Below are 27,692 nucleotides of genomic sequence, written 5' to 3'. Positions count from 1 at the left end.
GTGCAGTATCGCCAAGGCCCGTTCCCGTTGGAGCATGTATGTGCCACACTGTTGATTCCACCGTCCACTTATGGACGTTGGGTTCTAGCTCTTGGCTGTTTGAGTATGTTGTGATGAATAACGTTACTGTGGTGTACAAATAGCTGTTCAGGTCCAGTTTTCAGTAGATGCCTACTTTGACAGACTAAATCAGTTTATGGATATGGCTGTTCTTACAAGTTTATATTTCCATACTGTGAAACAGCTCAATAATTGTGGCTTTGGGTTTTTTTTTTGGGGGGGGGGTGGTCCTGGGAATTAAACCCAGGGGAGTTCTACCTCTGAGCTACATTTTTAGCCCTTCAAAATGTTTTCATTTAGGGTCTTGCTGAGTTGCTGAGGCTGGCCTTGAACCTCCCATCCTTTGGTCTCAGCCTCCTCAGTACTGGAATCACAGGCATGAGCCACCATGCCTGGCTCCAAAAATTACAGCTTTTAACTGGATATTTTTCAAAACTATTTTTTTGACAAGCTATTAAAGCATAAGAGAAAGGTAAACTTGTTTTTTACATATTGCCTTTGCTATTTGTTACTTACGTGTGCAAAGTGGTAGTGAATCAACTGAACCAGATCCTTTCACTTAACTTTGTCTGGTAGTGTCTCTTCAGTCACCCTAAGTCTTTGGTTAGGTACCGTTCCACATCCTGGGATTTGTTTATGAGGAACTACCAAATTTTTATTGTGCAGACCAGCATTAACTATAATAACAGCTCTAGTGGCAAAAACATACGGCCAGGGTTTGCTTTCTCCACGGTGCAGTAATTAGATATAAAGGAACCGTGTCTTCCAGGATCCAGACAGGCACAGAACTAAGTGTGTTATATTTGGAAGGTGATGTGCTGATACTGCACGCACATTCTGTTCTTACCAACGTGAACAAGATGGTGTTGAAGTGCCTTTTGTTTTTTTATGTGGTACTGGGGATTGAACTCAGGAGCATTCTGTCTCTGGGCTGCACTTCCAGCCCTATTTTATTTTTTTATTTTGAGATAGAGTTGCTAGGTTGATGAGCGTCTCACTGCTTGCTGAGGGTGTCCTCTGTCTTCCCTCTCGGTCAGCCTCCGAAGTTTTGGGACTCCAGGCGTGTGCCACCACGCCCTGTTGAAGTGCAACTTTTAATGTGTCAAGATGCTCTGGTTTTAGACATGTATTACAGGAGAAGCTCACTAGAGAAGTCATATGGATGTATCTATTTTGAAAGGCTTGCATTACATAGCATCCTGCGGGCACTCCCTCTTTTCCCCTGAAGTAGACAGATACTCAAGGGCAAAACCATCTGGGAAAACGAGCTTCACACGATCTGGGTCATGGAATTGATGGAAAGACTGGCATTTTTGTTCTTGGCAGTTGATGTAAAGCTTTAGCTCTTTAAGTTGGTTGATTGTACCAAGGAATAGGTGAGTCAGAGTGACGTGAGCCTCAAAAGAGTGCTCTGGAAACCTTGGTGCAGAAACTTCAAGATCCTTTAGGATTAGAAATTGGAAACAATCAATTTGGGGTTACCTTTGAGTCTGTGTCCTTATTTTTGTCATTTTGTTGAAGAGTAGTTTTCCATTGGTTATGTTAGGAATCTTATTTCTTTTAAGGTTTCCCCCATTGCTGATACAGAATGTTTTAGAATAGAGATTTCACGGGAACTAAAAAGTTAAGTTTTTCTAATATTGGAAAGGATGCCTGCCCACAGAGTTCAAATAATATAACCCTTTCAAAAGCATTAGATTTCTGGGTGTGGTGCCCTATACCTGTAATCCCAGTACTTGGGAGGCTGAGTCAGGAGGATTGCAGGTTCAGGGCCAGCCTCAGCAACTTTGTGAGACCATGTTTCAAAATAAAAACGAGCTGGGAGTATAGCTCAGGGGTAGAATGCCCCTGGGTTCAATCCCCAATTCAAAAAAGAAAGAAAGAAAAAAAGAATTAGATTGTTCTTTGAAATAGGTAATGGTTGATAGACCTCATGTCAGCTCAGAAGGGTGCCAGGACACACCAGTCAGTTGTGTGGACACCTAGCTGTCCTTCGTAGCTAGGACAGGAAGGGCTAGAAAGATAGGAGGATATTGTTCCCACTGCTTCTCCCCTTTTTTTGTGGTACTGGGGATCAAACCCAGGGGCATTCTACCTCTGAGTGACCCTCCAGCCCTCCAGCCCTTTTTCTTTTTTTCTTTTGAAAGAAACAGGATCTTGCTGAGTTGCTGAGACTGTCCTGAAACCCATGGTCCTCCTGTCTCAGCCTCCCAATGACTAAATCACAGGCGTGTGCCAGCACCCAGCGTCATAGATGTACCAACCCTTTTACCCATCACTTGTGTTCGTAGCTCTGTCCTCAGCTCCTGTAGTACAGAGCAGTTGCAGGTTCTCAGCGGTTTATTGCACGCGTAGTACTGGTTATTATTACTTGCTGAAGAGCAAACCGTCATTTGTCCTTTTTATGTGATCATGGTTTAATTGGAATGTTTTTTAAAAGTTACCTTAAAAGGCTCAATGTTAAAGCCTCTCAAACGTGTTCTTTTGAAATTTAAGAGTGAATTTTTTTTTGTTAAAAATCATTCACTCTAGACTAGAAATAGAGTTTAGAAATAGCTATATTGCCGGGCGTGGTGGCACACGCTTGTAATCCCCGCGCTTGGGAGGCTGAGACAGGAGGATCGCGCAGGTTCGAAGCCAGCCGCGCGCGCTGGCTTAGGAGACCCTGTTTCTAAATAAAAATGTAAAAATAGGTCTGGGAGTGTAGCCCGGAAGTAGAAGGGCTTCCAGGAACCCCAGTACCACCAAAAAAAAAAAAAAAAAAAAAAAAGAAATAGCTATATTGATTTTATACTGTTAAATCGGATTACTGCTGACTGCATTTTTCTGAGGCTGATAAACATATTCTTATATGTTGTTATGGGTACCATAGGTTAGGTTTAGTAATTACTATAAATTTAAATATTCTAAAATTTATTAGAATTATTTGGTAGTGGGAAAGGCGTTTGGTGACTGATTTTTCTTAGGATAAATATTAATATTCTGTTAAAGTCAAATGTTTAAATGAGCATTCAAAATGCACAACAAAACATCCTAAACTGCAGCCTTTCTGTTTATTTCAGGGCTAAACACAGTGAAATCACTTTCAGAGTTCAAAGACGACTAATAACACAAGATGGGGACTCCTGGTTCTGGAAGAAAGAGAACACCCATGAAAGACCGATTTTCTGCAGAGGACGAAGCATTGAGTAACATTGCCCGAGAGGTGCGTCTGGTAAACTTGTCAGCACTGAGTTCGCAGGTGGGAGTAGTTAGGATCACTGGGGCGGCACACACATACCCATTCGTCGGGTAGTTCGGAATGTTTACTGTGAACATGATGTTATGGCTAGCCTCTCGAAAACATTTAAAATAAGGTATACCTGGGTATCTGTTCAACTCATCTGAAATGAAATTTTTACTACATTTTTGTGGGTGACCAGCATTGTCCAGGTATTGTAATGTACTGAAGTTTTAAGTTAATCTTCAGAATTTAAATTTAGGGTAATTAGAATGTTGGCAATATAACTATATTATGGAAATGCTTATTGTGGCTGGGCGTAGTGGCGCACGCTTGTAATCCCAGTGCTTGGGAGGCTGAGACAGGAGGATGGCGCAGGTTCGAAGCCAGCCTCAGCTACCTAGTGAGGCTCTCAGCAACTTAGTGAGACCCTGTTTCCAAATGAAATATAAAATAGGTATGGGAGTGTAGCCTGGAGGTAGAAAAGCCCCTGGGTTCCACCCTCAGTACCACACACACCAAAAAAAAAAAAAAAAAAAAAAAAAAAGAAAGAAAAAAGAAAGCTTATTGCGCTCTGGAGCTCCATGAGGTGCTCTATAAATATGAACAGAAGTCTTTAGTTGGTGTCCATTTAGATTAGCCTTGTGTGTTTTTTTTTAATTTGAAATATTGTAGACAAGTTGTTTATTCTAATTCTGAGTTGTACCCCTGGCCCTTTTTTACTTTATATTTTGAAACAGTCTTGCTAAATTGCTGAGGCTGTCTTTGAACCTTTGATCCTTCTGTCTCAGCGTCCCAAGTACTGGGATTATAGGTGTGCACCACCACACTTGGCAGCTTTTGGGGCTTGAAAAAAAATTTTTTTTTACCCCCAGTTTGTTGATAACTCAATAAAAGAGGGAGAGAAAGAGAGAGAAGAGAAGGGATACCACCTACCGATTCACTGGCAGCAGTTCCCGTTGTATCTTGCATGTTTACGATAACTCCCAGCTGGGACTTCTCGGTGAGGTGCCGACTTTGGTTTGCCAACTTTGTCTAATTCTGTGACTACAGACCAACTGTACGCCACTCTGGTCTAAGAATTGCATGGAACTTATTAAATCCTGTTCGTTGAGTGAAAATGATTCCTGCATCTCTTCCTCTTTTTATTCCGAATAACTCACTTAGGTCTAATGTTGCTTCATTTTGCATGTTACACAGTCTGTTGATTCAACTCATTGTTAGGTTTCTCTTCTTGAAAAGCTACTTAGATTTTGAATTAGAAGACAAATCCTGGTGGAATATTTGAAACAAACATTATGCAAAAACTGAAGATAAAATTGTGATATACTTTAGCAGGATTCCTTTAAAAACACCAGTGACATGGTTTTAGGTTGTGTGTGGCCAGGCGTGGTGGTGCACGCTTGTAATCCCTGCGCTTGGGAGTCAGAGACAGGAGGATCACACAGGTTCGAAGCCGGCCGTGCTGGCTTAAGAGACCCTGTTTCCAAATAAAAATATAAATAGGTGTCTGGGAGTGTAGCCCGGAGGTAGGGTTTCCAGGAACCCCAGTACCACCAACCCCCCAAAAACAAAAACAAAAACCCAGAGGTAGGTTGTGTGTGTTGTGGTAGGAAGGCTCAAATCCATGCGTGTGAGCTCTATTTCTGGGGTCAGCTCTGAGCCTCTGTGAGATGTTTTGGAATAAAGTAGTAAAAGATACTTAAAAATGTCGGCTTTATAATGACCTCCGGTGTCTGCATGAATGAAGAAGCATCGTTGGCTTTATAATGACCTCCAGTATCTGCATGAATGAAGAAGCATCTTGGAAGTCATATTTGTTTTAGTTGATAATTGAAATGACTCAAAATATTTCCAACACTGGCAGGACAAGGCTTTTAATTTACACATTTTTTTTTTTTTTTTGGTAAGGGAAAGCACGTCAGCATCTTTTAGGCTCCTTTTGTATTGTCACAAGTATTTGAACATTGTTTTCTTTTTATACATTTTTTTCTCCCCTTTGTTGCACAGGAAATCAAACTCATGGCCGTGTGCATGCTGGGCAAGCGCTCCACCACTAGCTGCGTCCCCAGCCTTTAACCTCTTTTTTTGATGTAATTTTTTCTTTAAAATTTGGGTAGGATTCTAACATCCAACACTGTTGAGTCCTTACAGTATAACAAATCTTATTCTAAGCATTTTACGTGCCCTGATTCATTTAACCCTCTTAAAATTATGAGGTTAGTTTTATTATCTCCATTTTACAGATGTAGAAACCATTACACAGAAAAGTTAAGTAACTTCCCCAAGGTGACAAGACGAAGAAATAGCCAAAAATATCGTCTTGTGTTAGAAACATCAGCGGGAGTGGAGCTTGGGTCAGACACATGAAGTCGAGCCCCAGAGTCAGGGCATGTGGCCACTTCTGTGCTACAGGATCGGACCTCCGTCTTCTCCAACTCCCTCATTAATCGCAGCTTGTTTGCTAGTAATTTTGTCATGGCTTTGAAAGTGTTTTCACAGCTTGAGTCTCACGGAAGGCTTGCTTTACATAGGAAAGGTAGTATTATTATTAGCTTACTTTACTGTTGAAGATACAAATGAAGCCGAGAGGTAACTGTCAAAAAAGGTAATAGATTGTGAGGCTGAGACAGGAGGACCACGGTTTGCGGCCAGCCTCAGCAGTGAGGCTGTTTCAAATAAAGAATGAGTTCAATCCCCAATACCAACAAAAATAGATAGATAGATAGAATCATGCATAGGAACATCAGTCTTCTTTGAGTCCTAGATCTTAAAATAACTCAAAGAATTTTAGAGCCAAAAGAAATCTCAGATCATTAGATCCAAAAATTAAGCAACATTCTGAGTACTTCAATTTGAAGAAATGTGCATAAAACATGTTTTCTTCATACTTTCAGCTCTAAACAAGGAAATCTGTAATGCCCCAGGCTTCAGGGACACCTCAGTGACGACTTGCGGGGCTTGGGGTATAGCTCAGTGGCAGATGCTCTCACGGCACACACAGCCCTAGGTTCTATCTATCCCCAGCGCCTCAGGGACTGTTAGCAAACTTCTGGAGGCTTCTACTTCTTCTAGTCCCACTTACCATATGGAACACTCACCAAGCTGCCCGTGGAAGGCTGCCAACTGCTTTCATTCTACCCCATCTTCCTCCTTTCCAGAGAGAGGCTGGCTGCCTGAGCATGCCCAGTTCAACACACCAGATACAAGCTTTCAGATAACCTTCACTGCAAGGCACTAAGCCTTCAGATTGGTCTTCTGATACCCTAGCCAACTTGCCAATGACTTCTTCTGCAACCTGCTACTCTGAGGTCCCCAAAACTGTAAAAGCCTAACCTTATTACAGACCTGCAAGGCTTCTAAATCCACCCACATTCCTACCTTGATGGAGCAGTCTTCAAGCATGTGCACACCTTTTTAAAATGCACTCAGGAATTGCAAGATGAAATAGTTCTGAAGTGGATGGTGGTGACGGTTGCAAAAGGTCAATGTACTTGGTGCCATAGAACTCTATGTACAGTTTGTGGTTACCACGGCAAATTTCATGCGCATTCCACCACAATTTTTTTTTTTTTTTGTACTGGGGATGGAACCCAGGGGCATTCTACCTCTGAGCGGCACCCCCAGCCCTGGTTTTTTTTTTTTTTTTGTGGTACTGGGGTTCCTGGAAGCCCTTCTACCTCCGGGCTACACTCCCAGACCTATTTTTACATTTTTATTTGGAAACAGGGTCTCCTAAGCCAGCGCGCGCGGCTGGCTTCAAACCTGTGCGATCCTCCTGTCTCCGCCTCCCAAGCGCGGGGATTACAAGCGTGTGCCACCACGCCCGGCTCCCAGCCCTGTTTTTTATTCTTTATTTTGAAACAGGGTCTCACTGAGTTGCAAAGGGCCTCACTAAGTAGCTGGGGCTGTCTACAAACTGTGATCCTCCTGTCTCAGCCTCCTGAATGCTGGGATGACAAGTGTGTACCACCACACCCGGATTTTCTTTTTTTTTTTTTTTTAATTTTGAAACAGGATTTTGCTAGGTTGCTGAGAGTCTTGCTAAATGACTGAGGCTAATTACAAACCTGAGATCCTCTTGTCTCACCCTCCCAAGTACTGAGATTACAGGTGTGCGCCACCACCCCCGGCCAATTCTTTTAATTTAAAGAATGGTTGTCAGACATAGAAATTGATCATCTTCTCTAGGAATTAGAATCTAGCAGATAAAATGTTGAGAGACTTTTGTATTGACCAGAACTTAGATGAAAACATATTTGGTGCATAAAACTCCTCGTAACTCTGTGTGGTGGCACATGCCTGTGATCCTAGTAGACGGGAGGCTGAGACAGCAGGGCCTTGGTTCAAGGACAGCCTTAGCAATGTAGCTCTTAATGTAGACTCTTAGCGACTTAGTGAGAGACCTTGTTTCAAAACAAAAAATAAAACAGACTGGGGGTGCAGCTCAGAGGTAGAGTAGCCCTAAATTCAATTTCTAATACCACACACAAAAAATGGTTGTAATAGTAAGGAGGAAGAAGGGGTGCTCCACGTGTATTTAACTTTGTGGACTGCTGGAGGGAAGTTTTTTTTCTTTTTAATGTACAGTTGAGCAGCAGTAATGACATTCACAGTGTTGTGAAACCGTCACCATTACCGATTTCCTAAAACCTTTTCATTACCTCAGACAGAAACTTGGTGACTATTAAGCAATAGCTCCCAGTATTACCTCTCTCAGCCCTTGGTGACCTTTAATCTACTTCATTCTGTATGCGTTTATATTAAGTGGAATTATGCAATATTTGGCCTTTGTGTGTGGCTTATTTTACTTAGAATATTATCTTTAAGATTCGTTCATATTGTAGCATGTATCAGCATTTCATTTCCTTTTTTCCTTTTAAATAACATTTCTTTCTTATGGCTGGATAATATTTTATGTATGTTCTACCTTCCACGTTTATTTGTTGATGCACACGTGGTTGGATTTCATCTTGTTGCCTAAGAAGATAACAGCCAGTCTAGACATTTAAGAGAACCACAAGTTTGTGGTTTTTCATTATTGATTAAGAGCTTGAGGAGAAAGATATAAAAGGAAGAATTATGCTTAGTTTAAAGATACTTCGAGTGTTTATACTTTATGGAATGATAACCCTAAAAGCTTGACAGAGTGAATGGTTTTCTCTTAGCAGTTTCACTGCTTTGAGTAATTTACTCACTTTTAGGCTATGCTAAACTTTTGGCCAGGATAAAGTCTTTTATTATTTATTTATTTTTGCAGGTCTGGGGATGGAACCCAGAGGCATTTGACCCCTGAGCTACACGCCCTGCCCTCTTTTTTATTCTTTATTTTGAAACCAGGTCTCACTGAGTTGCAGAGGGCCTCATCAAGTAGCTGAGGCTGTCCACAAACCGTGATCCTCAGGTCTCAGCCTCCCAAATGCTGGGATTACAAGCGTGCGCCACCACGCCCGGCTTTTATTTTATTTTAATGTATTTTTTTGTGATATTGAGGATGGAACCCAGGGTCATTCTACCTCCGAGCTATACCCCCTGCCCCCCCCTTTTTTTTATTCTTTATTTATTGTTTTGAGATAGGCTCTCACTATGTTGCGGAGGGCCTCACTAAGTAGCTGAGGCTGTCTGTGAACCACGATTCTCCGGTCTCAACCTCCTGAATGCTGGGATTACAAGTGTGTGCTACCATGCCTGGCTAGGATAAAGTCTTTTAAAAAATACAAAGAAGCCAGGCATGGGGCACATGCTTTAATCCCAGTACTTGGGAGGCTGAGACAGGTGGATCGTAGGTTCACCTCCACTTCAGCCTCAGCCATTTACAGCCATTCACCTCTTTGCAACTCAGTGAGACCCTTTTTCAAATAAAAAATAAAAATGGAGCTCAGGGTGTACCTCAGTAGAATGTCCCAGTGTTCAGTATCCAGTACCACACACATAAATATACACAATTAAATTAAAAATAGAAATGCAAATATTTCTTATAATCAGCAATAATGAGCATATTAATGCCACTTTCATTTTAGAAGGGAGTTTTTTTTAAATAAACATGAATTTTTAGTGTCATTCAGTATTTGTTGAATGCCTGTTCTGTAAGATGCTGTGTGACATTTAGAGTGGACAAGATAACACAGTCATTGCCTCTGTGTGGTCTAGATTGTAGAGGGAAATAGATGACAAACAAACAATTTCACAGTTAACTAGTTCCTCAATTTTCAGGTGTTAAATATGGTAATTTTGTCTCAAACTGTGATTATTTGCATATGTCACAATTGCTCAACTGCTGACATTCTTAGAATTGAGGAAATAGAGGATATATTTATTTTTGGTGCTGAGAATTGAACTCAGGCATTCTACCTCTGAGTTGCACCCCTACTCCTATTTTTTTTTTTTTTTGGTGGTACTGGGATTCCTGGAAGCTCTTCTACCACCGGGCTACACTCCCAAACACCTATTTTATGCTTTTTTATTTGGAAACAGGGTCTCTTAAGCCAGCACGGTGGCTTTGAACCTGTGCAATCCTCCTGTCTCCGCCTCCCAAGCGTGGGGATTACAAGCATGCGCCAGCACGCCTGGCCCTAGTCCTATTTTTTATTCTTTATTTTGAAAGGGTCTCAGTAAGTTGTGGAGGACTTCACTAAGTAGCCGAGACTGGCGGTGAACCTGCGGTCATCCTGTGTCAGCTTCCAAGTTACTGGGATTACAAACCAACGTGTGTCACCACGCCCAGCTTACAGCGAGCAGTTTCATTAGAGAATCTGGGCAGGGGACTTGACATGCTTGAAGGCTTTATAGTGCCTTTATAGTGCCTTCCCACCTGTTGTTTGGAGGGTGAGTGGGATCATATGGGGAGGGGTTGTTGATTTGGGGAAGACTCCAGTCAGAGGGCAGAGCCTCTGGCAGGCTTTGGAGAGGAGGCAGTGGAGAGTTCAGGGGTAACAGTAGCAACAGCCAATGTGTATGCAGTTCTTACTGCTGCGAGCGAGTTAACCTCAGGCTGGCCTCTGAGGCAGTCTGCTGTGTTATTTTTACCAACGATGAACCCAGGTGACGGAGAAGGGAGCTGCGTGGTTATAGGCAGCCACCCATAATCGCAGCTACTCTGGAGACCAGGGCAAAGAAGATTGCAAGTCTGAGGCCAGCCTGGCAACCTAGCGAGACTCTCAAATGAAAAAATAAAGTTTTTATTTTATAAAAAATCAGAAAGGACTCGGTGGTAGAGCACCCCTAGGCCTGGGGGCGGGGAGAAACAGAGAAGCAACGCACTAGTGCCCCCTCTCGAGGAAGCAGAGCTGACTGCACTGGCTCTGAGTTGAATGTGTGTCCCATAACCTTGCTGTGACAGTGACCAGGACAGCAGAGGGACGGTGCCAGGGAGGTAGGTGTTTAGCCCCGTGGCTCTCACCCGGGGAGTGATTTTGTTTCCTGGGAGTCTGGCAGTGTATGGGCATTTTTCCTGTTTGGATGTGAGGGGGGCTAGGGAAGGTATGCTGCTGGCATTTGTGTGTGGGGGGTACCACTCAGCATCCTAGGGCTCCTTACGGCTCCCACAACAAAGAAATACCTGGCCCAGAGATCAGTATAGAAGGGGTTGAGTGCTTTGTGTATTTAGAATTTTGGTCTAATACTAATACTAATAGTTATGGGAAAACAGTGAAGTTTTTTTTTTTTTTTTTTTTTTTTTTTGTGGTACTTGGGGTAGAACCCAGAGGCTTGCTTCCTCCGGGCTCTACTCCCAGACCTATTTTATATTTTGTCTGGAAACGGGGTCTTATAAAGTTGCTGAGAGCCTCACTAAGTAGCTGAGGCTGGCTTTGAACCTGTGCGATCCTCCTTTCTCAGCTTCCCAAGTGCGGGGATTACAAGCGTGCGCCACCACGCCCAGCTAACACTGAAGTTTTTTTTTCTTTCCTTTTTTGCAGGTCTGGGGTTGGAACCCACAGCCATTTGACCTCTGAGCGACAACCCCTGCCCAATTTTTTATTCTTTATTTTGAAATCAGGTTTGACTGAGTTGCACAGGGCCTCACTAAGTAGCTGAGGCTGTCCGTGAACCCCGACCCTCCAGTCTCAGCCTCCCAAATGCTGGGATTACAAGCGTGCGCCACCACGCCCGGCTTAACACTGAAGGTTTTTATGTAAGATTATGACTTGATCAGAATTGTGCTTTAAACTGGGCATGGTGGAGCACACATGTAATCCCAGTACTTGGGAGACTGAGACAGGAGGATCGCAGGTTTACAGCCAGCCTCAGCAACTTAGTGAAAGCCTGTCTCAAAATAAGAAATAAAATAGGGCCAGAGGTGTAGCTTACAGGTTCTGTCCCCATTACCAAAAGGAAAAGTGTTACCAGAAGGTGGAGATTATATCAGAGGGAGACGTTAGGGGACACGAGGAGCTAAATCATGACATGTACAGAGATGACGTGGCCTGGCTCGGATGGTGGCTTGAGAGCAGTACTGAGCGCGGGGTGACCACTGCACTGGTGAAGGGGCACTTTGGCTTGTGATCTGGAGAGCTTATAGGGAACGTTTGGGGTAGAAGGAAGACCAGGACTCGGTGTCAGCCTGGGTTGCGTTTAAGGTGCCTGTGAGACACCTCAGTGGGGATTTCAAGGAGGCAGTTTGAAAAAGAGATCAGGAGCTCAGCGGAGTGTTCTGGGCCGTAGGTGGTAGGAGTAACTGAGCCCAGGAGCATGGGTGTCTCTGTGGGGAGAAAGTGTGGCCTTGACGCTTGGGCCTGGGCCCCGGTGCTCCACATTCCAAGAGCAAGCCTGGGGTCTTTCTTAATTCGGATTCTGCTTTTCTTTCTTTCTTTCTTTCTTTCTTTCTTTCTTTCTTTCTTTCTTTCTTTCTTTCTTTCTTTCTTTCTTTTTTTTTTTTTTGTTAGTGCTGGGGATCCAGCCCAGGGCCTTGTGCGTGGGCAGGCAGGTGCTCTGTCCCTGAGCCACATTCTCCAGCCCTCTGCCACTTTCTTGATTATCTCATATGTTTGCTTCAGTTTTTTTTTTCTGAACAAATTGGATTTGTCTGGGGGGAAAAAAAAAAAAAAAAAAAAAAAAAAACCTCCAGAAGAGGTAGGATGACTCTAATTTAAAAGTGTTCTCAAGCCGGGTGTGGTGGGCACGCTTGTAATCCCCGCGCTTGGGAGGCAGAGACAGGAGGATCGCGCAGGTTTGAAGCCAGCCGCGCGCGCTGGCTTAGGAGACCCTGTTTCCAAATAAAAATGTAAAAATAGGTCTGGGAGTGTAGCCTGGAGGTAGAAGGGCTTCCAGGAACCCCAGTACCACCAAAAAAAAAAAAAAAAAAAGTGTTCTCAAAAATTAATGAACAATTATGGAATGGGCATTATTTTCTCAAATATGAAAGGTGAATGTTTTTCCATTTCTGTGCAGTTAACAAAGTCAAAAGTCAGCTGGGCGTGGCGGCGCACACTTGTAATCCCAGCATTCCGGAGGCTGAGACTGGAGGCTCACAGTTCACAGACAGCCTCAGCTAGTGAGGCCCTCTGCAAGTCAGTGAGACCCGGTTTCAAAATAAAGACTAAAAATAAAGCTACACTCCCAGGGCAGGGGGTGTAGCTCAGAGGTTGAATGCCCCTGGGTTCCATCCCCAGACCCGCCAAAAAAAAAAGTCCAAAGTCCTCCCCTTTGTCTCACTGTTCTCCCTAGGCAAGCCTTTGGAAGGAGCAAATCTGAGTTGTTGAGGTGTTTTCAGTGACTAGAATTCCTCCCGAGGCATAGATTCTGCCAGGTCCTTCGTGCAGACCTTTCTCCATGTTTTTCCATTTGCGAGCCTGAGCTGAGGTCCAGGAGGCAGGAGAGTGGGTGAGCACAGGCCTCCCTCCCTCGTCCTCCCGCCCTCCCATGCACACCTGCCCTGTCGTTCCCTCTCATGGCCCTGTTGCCCTCAGAGTCCCCTGTCTTGATTTGTTTCTGTATCTAGAATTAAAGGAGGATTCCCATGCACTAAGATTTGATTTTGTCTCATAAGACTGAAACTTTGACTGTCATAATCTATGCCATTTCTGTGACTTTAAGGGATTTGAAAGAAAAAATTCCCACAGTACATGATCATTAGCTCACATGCCTAAAGGCATTTCTGATAGCATTTCTTTCCAACTCAAGCTCTCTTTATTAGAACTATGATTCACGTTGGTTAGATATGTCATGACAGATCAAAGTTTCACTTTTCCTGTGCAATTTATTAGCTGGTATTCAGACCTTAGCAGTATAATCCTTCACTTAGATTTCCCCTCTGCTAAAGAATATTTTAACTGTCAAAAGGTCTCTGAATAAATCAGGCAAGATCCCAGTATTTGGGAGGCTGAGACAGAAGGATTATAAGGACAGCCTCAGCAAGTAGCAAGATTCTTAACAACCTAGGAAGACCCTATTTCAAAAAAAAAAAAAAAATTAAGAGGACTGGGGGTGTAGCTTGGAAGTAGAATGCCCCTGGGCTTCATCCTCAGTACCTACCACCCCACAGTCTCTGAATAAAAGGAAGATATTTTGACACCGCAAAGAGTTAAAATTCCTAGATTTTTACCTAATAACATATTGATGTTTATATTCAGAAAAATTTAAATATTTGTACTCAGATACCAAATGCTTTAAAAAAGTAGATGAATAAAATACTTTGCAAGACCTAATTGAGAAAAATAGTACCTAAGCTTTTGCACTGAAGGGAAATTGCTAGGAAATGGAGTAACTTTTATTTGTTAATTTGGAAACTATGGCAACATGATAAATATTATGTCTCAATTTGTCTTTCAAAGTTCTTTTGGCATGAGTGTCATGGAAGAATAAACAGAATTAAACACAGTCAAGTCTGAGTCTTAGCTACCTGAGTTAGTCATTTCCTTGAATGTTTCATTTTCTAAAATTTTAAATTTCAATTTTCTTGAAATTAAATATAATATATAAAAGCCCCGATTACATCTTACTTCTCTTTTACCCCTGCTAGTTGCACAGGTTTTATATTATAGATACAAGTGCAGGCTGACAATTCTTTTAAATTATGAGTTTTAAATTTGTATTTATTTATTTATTTATTTATTTATTTATTTATTTATTTATTTATATTTTTCCAGTACTGGGAACGGAACCCAGAGGGATTCTACATCTGAGCTAACCCCCCAGCCCTATTTTTTATTTTTTATTTTGAAGCAGGGTCTCACTAAGTTGTAAAGGGCCTCACTACGTAGCTGAGGCTGGGGCAAACAGGATCGTCCTGTCTCAGCCTCCTAAGTACTGGGATTACAAGCCTGCGCCACCATGCCCAGCTAAATTTGCCTCCTTTTAAAACAACTGATCACAATTAGTACAGAAATTTTTATGCATAAGGAGTCTTTATTTATTTATTTATTTATTTATTTTTGGTGGTACTGGGGTTCCTGGAAACCCTTCTACCTCCAGGCTACACTTCCAGACCTATTTTTTTTTTAAATATACTTTTTAAATTTGGAAATAGGGTCTCTTAAACCAGCGCGGCTGGCTTCGAACCTGCGCGATCCTCCTGTCTCTGCCTCCCAAGCGCGGGGATTACAAGTGTGCGCCACCATGCCTGGCAGGAGTCTGTTTTTTAAAGGCATTTGAATGTATGTTTTCATGTGCTGTCTTTTTTTTTTTTTTTTTTTTTCGTTTTGTGATACTGGGGACGGAACTCAGGGGCATTCTACTCCTTCTTCTGAACTACAGTCTCAGCCTCGTTTTTTTTTTAAATTTTAGTTTTTTTATTTTGAAACAGGGTCTAAGTTGCTCAGGGCCTCATCAAGTTGTAGGCAGACACTGGTCTTGAACCTGCCAGTCTCCTGTCTCGGCCTCCCAAGTACTGGGGTTACAGGCCAAGTACTGGGGTTACAGGTGTGCACCACCTTGCCTGGCTTGTACTATTCTTTTTGAAGACTACTAAATGCAGAAATGTTCTGCTATTAATACATGTATTTCTGAGTCCAGCACCCAGCTTTAACAAATGTTGTTTTGTTACAATTGTTTCTGATCTTTTCTTTAAAAAGATAAATAGGAAAGAAGGGAGAAAAAAGAGATTATAAGTCAAGTTTAAGGCCCTTTCTTTTATTTTCTCAGGCTTTTTCCTCCCCCTGGTAGAGAGCCACAATAGTAAAACCAGAAAGTATCTTTCATGTTCATGTTTAAAAACCTCCCAGTACTTACTAGCTCCATAAACAGTCCTGCTTTACAGTGTTTCGCACGTTGTTTCCTAAGTGCTCTGTAGGAACAGATGTGAAGCAGCTAGAACCAGCGGCAGTGGCTCCTCACGCTGTTGGGTGGTGTTGGGAAGGGAGGAGGCGATGCTGGGGAGGAAGCGGGCCAGTCAAGAAAGGAGCCCAGTGCCAAGGAGTTTAATTTTGCAAGCTGCGGGGAGCCACTGCAGAGCCACCCTTTATCAGCCTTGAGTTATGGTGTAATTAGAGAGTGGTTGGGAGAGGGCAGGAAATGGGCAGAAAGCTGTGGCACTGGTCCTGGTGAGAGGCGCCGGCTGGAGCTGATCAGGAACAGTGGAAGTAGAGAGTGGACGGGAAATACCGAGGCCTCGGCCGGGACTGGTGTGAGGGCCGGGGCCAAAGGGAAGGCATGAGGGGACGTTTCATTTCATGTTTTGGGTACTGGTGCACTTGATGCAGTGTAGAAATAAGCTCAAGAGAAAGATCATAAATTAGGGAATGCTGAGTCTGAGGTTCTAGTGGACACTGGTTTTTAATAGCCAGTTAGATCAGGCAGGATTGCTGGAGAGATGCCTGGCTTGGATGCAAAGGTTTGTGGACCATCACCATCACCCAGCAGAGAATCTAGGATGAAGGTAATAGGTCTACAGGAAACTTGGCTCTGTTGAGACTTTTAGGATCTAACAGAGCAATGTGCCTGCGGAGTCTGAGGAAGAGAGATCAGAGTGAAGAGGAAAATCCAGTGGCACTAGAGTTGCAGGAGTTTTGAGGAATGAGTGGTTAATGGTGCCGGAAGTTCAGGAAGGATGACTGAGATAAGAGAAAGATCCCCTTGGGCCTGGTCATTAGAGGTCATTAGTGACCTTGGCATGAGCAGTTTCAGCTAAGTGGCTTGGGCTGAAGCCAGACTGCTGTCATTTGAAGGGAGTGAGAAAGGGGGAGGCCGCTTGAACCCTGGGGAGTGTTGTTGTTTAAAGATGGGGAAGACTTTGAGCCTGCCTTTGAGGAGGAGGAGGAGCCAACAGAGGACAACTCCCAGGGAGGATGCGGCTCACATCCTGGCGGTGGGAAGGGGTGTGTTTGTTTCTGTGACCTTGGGTTGGGTGTGTTTGACTTGAGACCTCAGGAGGAGGGACCGCTCTTGCAGTGGGCAGAAAGAAGGAAGGGTTCCACTACTGGGCTTAGGAGGCTGTGGAGGGAAGGCCTCCTTCATGCCTCAACTTTTCTTCAGTTATGCAAAAGCACTTTGTTCCTAAAAACCTGTGTGGTACATTGCTACTTAGGGTGAATATATCTCAGGAAAGTACATTTTATTTATTTGTGGTTCATTAGACCAGTATATTAAGTGTATTTACTTGATGGATGTAACTCAGTTTATAGTATTGAGTATATATGTAACTTATGTTTAGCTCTCTTGACTCTGAATCATATGATGAATTCATACTTTTTTGGGGAAAGGGGGACTGGGGATTTCTACCTTCATCCAGGTGCTTTGTACCTTTGAGCTATACCCCAGCCCTTTTTATTTTTTAATTTTGAAACAGGGTCCTGCTAAGTTACTGACAATCTTGCTAAGTGCCGAGGCTGGCCTAGAGCCTGCATTCCTCCTGTTTCAGCCTCCCAATGCCTGGCAAGCTTTTTTCTTTTTAATAAACATACCTTTTTCTCCTCCCAGATAGAAGTCCTTAGTGAACTTCAGTTTATGTATTAAATCTAAAGGAAACCATGAGCAGCGCTCAGCAGAGTGTTTAGGTCTTTTCTTACTTGTAGATCTTCTGGACAGAGGGGAATTTTATAATAGGATCGATTGGCCTCAGATGAACCTCTGATTTGGAATGTTACAGGGAGCCACAGCATGTTTATTTGAACCTGTTCCTTGGTGTTTGCTTAACTGAAGCGGTCACAGACTCCACATTTGAAATTCAGGAAGCTAAGGGTACTTTTGCATACTGAGCGCCCTGCGGGGCATAGTGTCTTGACTTCTTTTATCTTGCTTGTTCTTGATGTTTCAGGTAGATTGATTAAAAATGCACAGTATGGGAAGCAGTCAGGGAGGGCGGAGAGTTGACGTGGAGGAATGGAAATCACCACGAGGAGACTTGGGCTCCCTCCTGGTCAGCAGCTACTCCCCTCCTCCTCCTCCTCCTCCTCTCCCGTCCCCTGGCAGCCTGTAGTCAGAGTTCTGTCTCATTGCTGTTGCCTCTTCTGGACATTTTATAGAAATAAAAATCTTGCAATATATGTGGCCTTTTATATCTGGCTTCTTTCATTTAGCAAATTGTTTTTAAGTTTTATCTAGGTTGTATCCTGTCAGTGTTTCACTCATTTTTATGGTTGAATATTCCATTACATGGAGATCTCACGGTGTGTGTATCCATCCGTCAGTCTTTGGCTATGTGGGTTACTTCTCCTTTTGACTGTTATAAATAATGCTGCTGCAAACATTTTGTGTGTACATATTTTCTCATTTCTCTTTGGTACATATCTAGAGGTGGGTGCTGGGATCATATTATCTATAATTTAGGTTTGCTAGAGAAGTCGCAGTATAGCTTGTGTAGAATTTCCCACAGATCCTACAAAGATGAAATAGGTATTTTGGAATTAAATTTCTGAGAGAGGCTATAGGGATGAGGCTACTATACATAGAAATGAAAATTCTACTTATTACTGTGGCTATACATTAAAAAAATTTGAAAATTTTGTTTGTAGTTTAAAAATGTTTTTTCTATTTAAGCATAACTTAGCCTCCAAGTCTTTTTCTACAAAATGCAAATTCTGTGAAGAAATTGATGTCTACACAGAGTCCTTAGGGATAAAGAAGGCAGATGGCTTGGAGCAGGGCGTAGGTTTTTCAAGATAGAGGCTGATGTAAAATTCCCATGAGAAGAGTAGTCGGTTACAGCTTAAGGCGAAGTTTTCACTACTGAAAGGCAGTTAAGCGACTGGGCGGTGGACACGTCTGGGAGGAGTGGAGTTGCCTCCTGGGAACCTTGCCCGGTGGGAGCCTCTCCGCCCTGCGTGGTCTGTTCCACTGAGTCCTGGGCTGTCTCCTCAGCGCGTGGTGCTCTGGGGAAGCTTGCCATCTCTTACTGAGTATTTTCAGCACCTGCATCATTCTTTACACACAGTAGGTCCTTTTATTTTTTATTTTTTGGTGGTACTAAGGTTGGAACCCAGGGGCATTCTACCTCTCAGCGACACACTCAGCCCTATTTTTTATTCTTTATTTTGAAACAGGATCTCACTGAGTTGCAGAGGGCCTCACTAAGTAGCGGAGACTGGCTTCGAACCTGCACAATCCTCCTGTCTCAGCCTGTGCAATGCTGGGATTATAAGTGTGTACCACCATGCCTGGCTCCCAGCCCTAATTTTTTACTCCTTTTTTTATTTTTGTGGTACTGGGGGGGTGGAACCCAGGGACTTTTCTACCTCCGGGCTATACTCCCAGACCTAGTGTACACTTTTTTTTGGAAACAGGGTCTCACTAAGTTGTTGAGAGCCTCACTCAGTAGCTGAGGCTGGCTTTGAACCTGTGTGATCCTCCTGACTCAGCCTCCCAAGCGCTGGGATTACAAGTGTGCGACACCAGGCCTGGTTCTTATTTCTTATTTTGAAACAGGGTCTCACTGGGCTGCAGAGGGCTTCATTAAGTAGCTGAGGCTGTCCACAAACTCCGATCCTCTTGTCTCAGCCTCCCAAATGCTGAGATTACAAGTGTGTGCCACCACACCTGGCATTAGGCCCTTTTAAACAGTGGCCGAGTGTTTTCTCATTGTGAGACTTGGGTACCACCATTCAAACAGGAAGCAGCAACTACTGGAGGTGTCAGAGGGGGCAGTCTGAATCAGGGCCAGAGTGTGGCTAAGATAGGGAAGACCACTACAGGACAGAAGCCAGACAGCAGGTTTTGAGGTTTCATGGGGAACAGCAACATATTTTCTTATCTCATTTCCTTTTTTGGGGGGGTAGTACTGGGGATTGGACCCAAGGGCCAATCCAGCTCTGAGCTACGCTACCAGCACCATTTCTTTTATCATTTCTTTGGTACTCTGCCCTGACCTGTTTATTAGCAGACACTGAGACCTGGAGGCTGTGGGATGACGGAGCATGCATTGCAACGCATGTGGTGCCCATAGAGGCGTGGCAGGCAGGGGCGCTCTGCGATGGAGGGAATGCTGGGACTCGGCATGGAAGGTCGTTCTGTAGCTAAATCAGAGAGGAAGGCGAGCACCTGCTGCCGAGCAGGTGGCCTGTGAGGGGCAGCCTAACGCAGCAGAGTCCAGGCATGGAGGGAGAGGGGTGTCTTGCTGCCTGTGAAGAAGTTCTGGGAGTGAGGCGCTGACCTGACCAGGAGGAGGAGGGCGTGCCCCTCCGCTCTGCCCCCTCTTCTTGCTGTCCCATACACTCTTGCTGTGACCTTAAGTCATGGGGACCAAGAGGAGGATTTTACTCAGCCGAACCATGTGACAGAGTGTGTTGTGGGAGGCTGCCGGGTCAGAATGACCACATCAGAGATGAATTAGAGGAGATTCTGGAGTCAGGAAGACAGATTTGGAGGCGGTTGCAGTAATTAAAGCAAAATATGAAATATTCCTATTATATGATGCCACTTAGAGGAAATTTCCAGATTAGACAAATTCAGAAAGTAGATGGGTGGTTGCCAGGAGCTTGGGAGGGGATTGAAGAGTAATAGTGAGTGGCTGTGGGTTTTTTTATGGGGTGACAAGAATGTTGAGCGTGGTAGTGGTGATGGTTGTACATCCATGAAAATATACTAAAAACACCAAATTGAATACTTACATTTTTTACCAATTACATTGGTTTTTTCTTTTATGGTCCTGGGGGCTGCGCCCAGGTCTTGCACATGCGAGGCAAGCACTTTACCACTGAGATCCATCCAACCCCCGCCCGTTTCACAGTTCCGGATCTTGAACCCAGGTCTGTGCATGCGGGCTGAGTGTGCTCCCACTGAGTCACATCCTGCCCTTTATATTTTATTCTAAGGGGGCTCAGTGAGTTGCTCCAGCTGGTCTTAAGTTTGTGATTCTCCTGTGTCGCTGGGATTACAGGCATGTGGCACCACACCCTGCATAAAAGGTGCAATTGATGATATGCAAATTATATCTCATTAAAGCAAGTAGGAGGAAAGACTGAGAAAAATATTATGAGTACCTGAAAAAAGTAGGGTTTGAGAGATGCTTAGTGACTGAGAAATGATACCGCCTGCAGACCAAACACTGCAGTCAATGAAATAGCAGCTGGCTCAGAAGTTTCCTGTTTGTAGGATCAAAGTGAGAGGGAAAGACTGCTGGGAGGAGAGCAGGTCAGGTATCTGGTGAAGCCCGGGCGTGGCGGCGCACGCTTGTAATCCCAGCACTTGGGAAGCTGAGACAGGAGGACCACAGGTTCAAAGCCAGCCTCAGCAACTTAGCGAGGCCCTGTTTCCAAATAAGAAATAAAATCGGGCTGAGAGTATAACTGGAGGTAGAATGTCTCTGGGTTCAATCCCCAGTATGAAAAAAGCTTCCCAAGCCCCCCAAAGATACATAATGAAAGGGGTGAAAAGCGCTGGGTGGGTAATCAGGGCGAGCAGCTGAAGGAGGGGCCTGGGCAGGGAGATGGGGGACGAGAGAAGGCAGGTAGGTGTACAGAGGTGGCTGAAGAGCCAGTCAGGCTCTCTGGGAGAGGCGGCACCTCAGCCTTCCAGCCAAGCCCCTCAGGAAGGGAGCGGCCCGTTCGCTCCTTGCCTCAAATCTGCCGTGTAAGGTTTTGTGTTTTTGTGGTACTGGGGATTGTGCGAGTTCTTTTTGATTTTGTTTTGTAAAGCTGAGTTTTCTGTTACTTTTCAGGCAGAGGCAAGGTTGGCAGCAAAACGTGCTGCCCGAGCAGAAGCAAGAGATATACGCATGCGAGAACTGGAGCGACAACAGAGAGAGGTAACGGGAGCCCCATCCCACCCCACTCACTGAGCAGCGCTTTGCCACCTTCATTCTGGGGGGATCTCTTTATTTTCTTGAAACCAAATTGTCTAGCCTATGTATGTATTTTAACAAGCCACTCTTTGTCAACCAATTCAATGTAGTATTTGTTTTGAATAACGAATGCACACAGCTCTTTACACAGTGCTGTAAGTTACTGTGGTGCTGTGCGTGCTGTACTTGTGTATTAGCTAAGGTAGGTGTAGAGATGACAGGATGGCCCTGGCTGTCCTAGGGTTTGGATTGTGATCTGTATACAGTAAAACACTATGAAGTCATTCAGTCTTACACTTTTAAAACATTTAGTAATGGAGAAAATATTCATTTAAGCAAGTGGAAGAAAACAGTAACAACCCAAACTATAAAATTGGTAGGACCCCAGTTTTGTTAGATAAAGTCCAGAATTCATGTATATGGTCAAAACCTAGAAAGGAGTGATTGCTATCCATACTTGGTTTGCCTGTGATGGAATTATGGTAGGTTGCATTTCTTGTGTTTGATTGTAGTTTACAAACTTCCACCACGCTTTTGTCATCAGGAAGAAAAGGAGAAAAAAACAAAAAGGATGAGCATGTGGAAATTGGGCTACCGAAGTGAAAATACTTTTACTCTTTCCCCTGACACTGACTTAGCCCTGAAAATTTTCATAGAAATTTTTCGATACTATATGAATACAAAAGGGGAAACATCTGTAGGACAGTATTAAGTACTTTATTTTGATGTTGGTGGTGGATTTTCTGCTAATGAATTAAAAAGGGATTCAACTATGTTGTCATAGTTCAAAAAGCAAAAAGTCACTATCACTGATTGTTTTTACTTCTTATGGTTTCAAATATTAAGTGCAGGAAATGGAAATGTCACATTGTCTTTTATGCTCATGAGATTGTACTAAGTAAGCAGTGGCAACAATGACTAAATATAAGTTCTCTCTGTCACCCTGGAAACTGCAGAGAACCACATTATCTTTTCATTGCTGAGTGTATACAGCTGAGCAGTTTTCTGTATGTTAAGTGTGGCGCTCGAGTCACCTGTCATCATTCTGGGTGGCACATGTGTGTGGCAGAGTGTTTTGGGGAGGGTAGCGCACAGAAACCGTTCGGCTGATGGACGTGTGCATCCGCAGCACTCTCACCATCCCTGTGACCGGAAGTGGGGGCAGATTCAGAAGTGGCTGGTAGGCCGGCATTGCCTGTGCTGCATGGTGTGCTAAGTGGCCGGAACAATGCAGTCTTGAAGTCAAACATTGACTAACAGTTTGCAAAGTAAGAGTGTTTGGCCTGTGTGAACCTCGAGGCTAGAAAATACCCATGCTGTCCATAGCGGGCCACGTGTGTCCTGGGAGTCCAGCCCTTTTCTGTGGTCACTAGCTTCACCTTTCCCCCCACAGGACCCCTGACAAGACAGACTGAGCGAGTGAATGTGCTTTCTCTTTACAGGCTTGTTCTTTTCTCCCTCAAGCCCTTCCCTCTTTCCCTCCCTTCCCCTTTTTAAGAAATTGAGTCCTCTGGGTCTTCATTTGTTGACCGAGTCATTCTTCAATATCCTCTGGCAGTCTGTTCTTTTATTTCACCCCTTTTCAGGTCCTCTACCACTATTCTCAAATTTGTTAGCTACAAAAGCAAATGGAAAACCAGTAAAAAGTTGTTGTGAGTCACATCTAAATGTGAACAGTTCCCTGTCTGCTTTTTTTTTTTTTTTTTTTTTTGGTGGTACTGGGGATGGAACCCAGGGGCCTTCTACCTCCGGGCTACACTCCCAGATGTATTTTATATTTTATTTGGAAACAGGGTCTTTTAAGCCAGCCGAGGCTGGCTTCGAACCTGCTCAATCCTCCTGTCTCAGCCTCCCAAGTGCGGGGATTACAAGCGTGCACCACCATGACCGGCTCCCATCTGTTTTATATTGCAAGGATTCTGAACTTGGTTTTTAACTAGGTTTGGGAGATAAAGTATAAAGCCTTAAAATTCCATGCAAAACTTTCAAAAATGTGTTTGTTTTGTGGTGCTGGGGATTGAACTCAAAACCTCAGGCATGTTCTTTCCACCGTTCTGTATCCCCAGACCCAAAATATTTGCACTTTTATGGGAAATGCTCACAGGTATTTTAGCATCAGATTCTTAAAGAAGTTTTTGATTCCTAAAGAGTTAAGAACTACTGTCTGTTGCAAAACAAGCAATATACATCATAATGAAGTTCAGGGTGGTAGAGACATACACTCTCCCAGCCCTTGGTGTGCCAAGACAGGGTCTGCCAAGTCGCCAAGGCTCGCCTGAAACTCGCGATCTCCTGTCTCAGCCATGCCTATGGGACTCTTATTGATAGCTAGAGTTGGAAATGCAGAGAAAGTGGGGGTTTGTATCAGATGGGAGCAGTGATCACTGCTCACCCTTTCTGGCCCTTGCTTTTATCCCCTTCACACAGATTCTGCCTTTTGCTTACCTTGTTTCTCCGCTGACGTTGGAGTCACAGTTTCAACTCTACGTGGCTGATGCATTGTTAGTAAATGACAGGCACACACACACCGGGTCTGTGTGACAGTCGTCTGCTGAGACACGAAGGGCACGTAGAGGACAGAGACGTGGGGGAGCTGACGCTGATACTTCTGTGCCCCCACACTGCACCGGCGCTTTGACCTACGTGTAACTTTATATTAGAAGACATGAAAATCGTCTCCACTTTATAGATGACAGCATAAAAGACTGGTGCAGTAGACAACTTGTTTAGTTTTTGGCAGAGCCAGAATTTGAAGGTATAGGAGAGTGCCGTAGCAGTGAACAGGTTGGAAGGCGGCATGGCCAGGAAGAAGAGAATTGTAGGTGTTCCTGGGCCTCCAGGTTGTCTTCATAGCCAGCTCTCCACACGCCTAATGGTTCTGATTTTAAATCAGGTGCCTTTACTCAGTAGCATGTTGATGTGTATCTGGAAGAGCAAATGCAGTTTCTGATGTTTTTCATTGAAACTGAAAGAGAGCTTCAGCCCCAGCTTAGTAAATATGTTGTTGACAGAGAAGATGGCCAGGGGGTATTCATGGGGCTCTGGTTTGCTTTTAATAAAACCACTTCATCCTCACTTCAAGGGAACTTTTAAAAACAAAAAGTATGTTTCATCTCCATTAATTTAATTTAAATTTACCAATACATAATTCTTAGGAAGGGTTTGAACAAAATATATAGCTTTTAAGGCATTACATTTTCAAAAAGGTTTTGAACAATTATACATTTATCTTTTAAGTTATTGCCCTGTTCATTTTTAGTCTTGATACGAATTTTTAGATAACGATAACATTGTTTTCCTTGACTGTGGAAGAGAATGATATTCTGCCTTGTAAGTGGTACTTAAAACCACTGATTTCTCTTATCTATTTTATTTGGCCACTGGTGCTGTTAAATCAAGAAAAGCTATTGGCAGTGTAAATGTTACTCTAGAAATACCTGGTAAGTGAAGCTTTTTGTTCTTCTAGAGAAGCAGGAATCTTGAGTAAAAACTAGAATTCCATTTAGGTGTGATGGTACACAGTTGTAATTCCAGTACTTTGGAGGCTGAGAACAGAGGATCACAGGTTTATGGCCAGCCTCACCTACTTAGGCCCCCTGCAAGTTAGCGAGAGCCTGTTTCAAAATAAAGAATGATTGGATATGATGGCACACGCGTGTAATCCTAGCACTTGGGAGGCCGAGCCAGGATTGCAGATTTGTGGCCAGCCTCAGCTACTTAGACCCTCCCACAGCTTAGTGAGACCCTGTTTCAAAATAAAGAATACAAAATAGGGAAAGGGGTGTAGCTCAGAGGTAGAATGTCCCTGGGTTCAATCCCCAGTGCCACAAAAATTAAAAGAAAAAAAAAATTAAAAAAATTAATAAAAATAAAAAATAGGGCCAGGGATGTAGCTCAGAGGTAGAATACCCTGGGTTCAAACCCCAGTACAGAAAGCCAGGTGTGATGGCACACGCTTGTTGTCCCTGTGCTTGGGAGGCTGAGACAGGAGGATCGCGCATGTTCAAAGCCAGCCTCAGCTACTTAGGCTCTCAGCAACTTAGTGAGGCCCTGTATCCAAATAAAATATAAAAAAATAGGTCTGGGAATATAGCCTGGAGGCAGAAAGCCTCTGGGTTCCACCCCTAGTACCACCAAAAAAAAAAAAAAAAAAAAAAAACAACCAAAAACACAACAACAAAAAAAAAACATCTTTTTTTCTTGTCCCCCCCCCCCCCCCCCCGCTTCCTTCTGTGTAATTAAGGGAGATTTAGCCAGTGTGATGGTATCTTTATGGTTCAGTGGTCTGTTGAGTCTGAGGGTCTGAACGTTGGAATCAGCTTTATGACCTTCAGATTCTTTCTTAATCCTTCTGTGCTATAACTTTATTTCCCTGTAAAATAAAAGGATCAGACCAGATGATTTTAAGGACGCTTTGAGCTCTTAACAATCACTCTAGAGTTGTTACTAGAAGTATTTATACTAAGGGTTCCTTCTGTTTCCCTCACGTTTGCCCCTGTACATAGTTTTCAAGGCAGGAGGAGTAACTAACAGTCGCCCAGTGCTTTCTTTGCCTTGCTATGTACTAGGTGCTAATGGCAGATCTTGATGTGTTGACCGTGTCTGGTATAACAGCTTGCCTGGAGCTTGCCTTGCGCTTTACCTGGACATGTCTTTCCCACTCAGCTTTAGAGGAGCTCTTTGGTGTGATAACCACCAGCCATGTGCACGTAGTTAAATTTAAGTTTAAATTGACAAACTGAAAGTATTTTAAAGTCTAGTTTCAAGTGCTCGATAGACACATGTAGCTAGTGGTACAGTATTAGCACAGATAGAGAACGTTTTTATTGCCACAGAAAATGCCTTTGGACAGTGCTTATAAGGTAGAGTTTATGACTGTGAATAAACTATTCTCAGTCCAGATTAACTTGCCTGTATAGGATTTACACAGATGGAGCTAAAATGTAAAGATGTTTGAGGGTAGAGATATCCGTATTTAATAGTATATATTAATTTAGAATTATTTTGCAATAAGCATAATTGAAAAGGAGCTGGGCTCACCTGTCTTGCTGAGTCTTCGGTGGGACATGCTCTTCAGATAGGGTTTCAGAAGCGCTTCTGTACGTTGGTGCAGTGAAAAGGACGGGCGGCATCAGGAGATTGGCATCAAACCCTGCCTGCCGCCCTGGTGCCCAGCTGACGTGGAGGGGCAGGCAGGATGACTCGCCTCCGTAGTACAGGGCAAGTTCACAGAATTAGTTCTGCTTAAGACGTCTACCCTGCTGGGCTAACACACATGACCCCAAAAGTTTTGTGGTGTCACTGAATAAAGAAAATGAGGACATGTTCTTGGTTTCCTGCAGATTATATGTGGCTGTTGTATAACAGCAAAGGTAAGTCAGTGGTGACCATCTCGAGATTGAGCACCCCGTTGGACACGGGAGCATTGACTCATCATGGTGCTTATAAACAGTCCAGAACAGATTTGATCAGCTATAGAGGTGGACGCAGCAGATGTCAGCCTGGTGATCTTTGGAATTATACTTAAAGGTTGTGTCTAAATGAGGCACCATACTGTAGGGCTTCAGTTGAATTTCTGCTTCTCTTCTGAAATGACTGTCAGATGTAGCCCCTGCATTTGTTTCACCTGCATAATGATCATACTGGATTGCCACGGAGTGACACGGCTTTGGTTCTTTTTGGAAAAGGTAGTGGTGTGGATAGCAGGGAACTCCAATGTTATGTGTAGATTTTTAGTCAGTGCAGATTACTTGACCACTTAGGGTTTCAGGTTATTATGTTCTTCATGGGTCCAACTTTAGTACTCTATTGCTGTTAGTTGGATATGAAAAATTTAGAATTGCATATAATTTAGACAACTGTTAGGCCATAGTCGATTTTTTTTTTTTTTACTAACTGCTTAAAGGCATGAAATAGTTATGTAATTTTTTCGTGCAGTTGCCTCAAAGTCAGCAAAATTTTGAGGCACAGTTGTCCAAACCTGCCTGCTCTGAGATGTTGCTGTGTTGCTGACTGTTCTTTGCTCCATTGTTCTGGTAAACACCTGTCTAGTCAGTGATTAACTCTCCACATACTTCTTTCTCCTTTCCCAGGAGGATTCGGAAAGGGCCAGGTTTTCCCATCGGTCCAGTCACCGTCCTTATCTGGTTTGTAATAAACTATAAACTTGACTCTAAATACCTTGTCTTGTTAACTTACTGTAGTCACTCACAAACCTGCACTCTGTTTATTTTTATCAGGGAGTTGAGGATACACTGTCCCTTC

General features: G+C 43.5%; 1 protein-coding gene across 1 annotated transcript in view; it reads left to right on the top strand.

Moving 5' to 3' along the window:
- Nucleotides 1–3,175: 3,175 nt before the first annotated feature.
- The window catches only part of LRRFIP2 (LRR binding FLII interacting protein 2), a gene marked incomplete at both ends in the record, with an annotated part of 79,350 nt that continues 54,833 nt past the window's right edge, over nucleotides 3,176–27,692 (top strand). The window contains 4 exons of the mRNA XM_080715862.1: nucleotides 3,176–3,265; nucleotides 21,306–21,392; nucleotides 22,558–22,608; nucleotides 27,521–27,574. Coding sequence (XP_080571988.1) covers nucleotides 3,176–3,265; nucleotides 21,306–21,392; nucleotides 22,558–22,608; nucleotides 27,521–27,574 — 282 coding nt within the window. The remainder of the gene's footprint in view (nucleotides 3,266–21,305; nucleotides 21,393–22,557; nucleotides 22,609–27,520; nucleotides 27,575–27,692) is intronic.

This window comes from Muscardinus avellanarius, assembly GCF_963383645.1.
Source record: "Muscardinus avellanarius genome assembly, chromosome: 18".
NCBI classification, from domain to species: domain Eukaryota; kingdom Metazoa; phylum Chordata; class Mammalia; order Rodentia; family Gliridae; genus Muscardinus; species Muscardinus avellanarius.
This window is presented reverse-complemented; position numbering and strand designations above follow the sequence as displayed.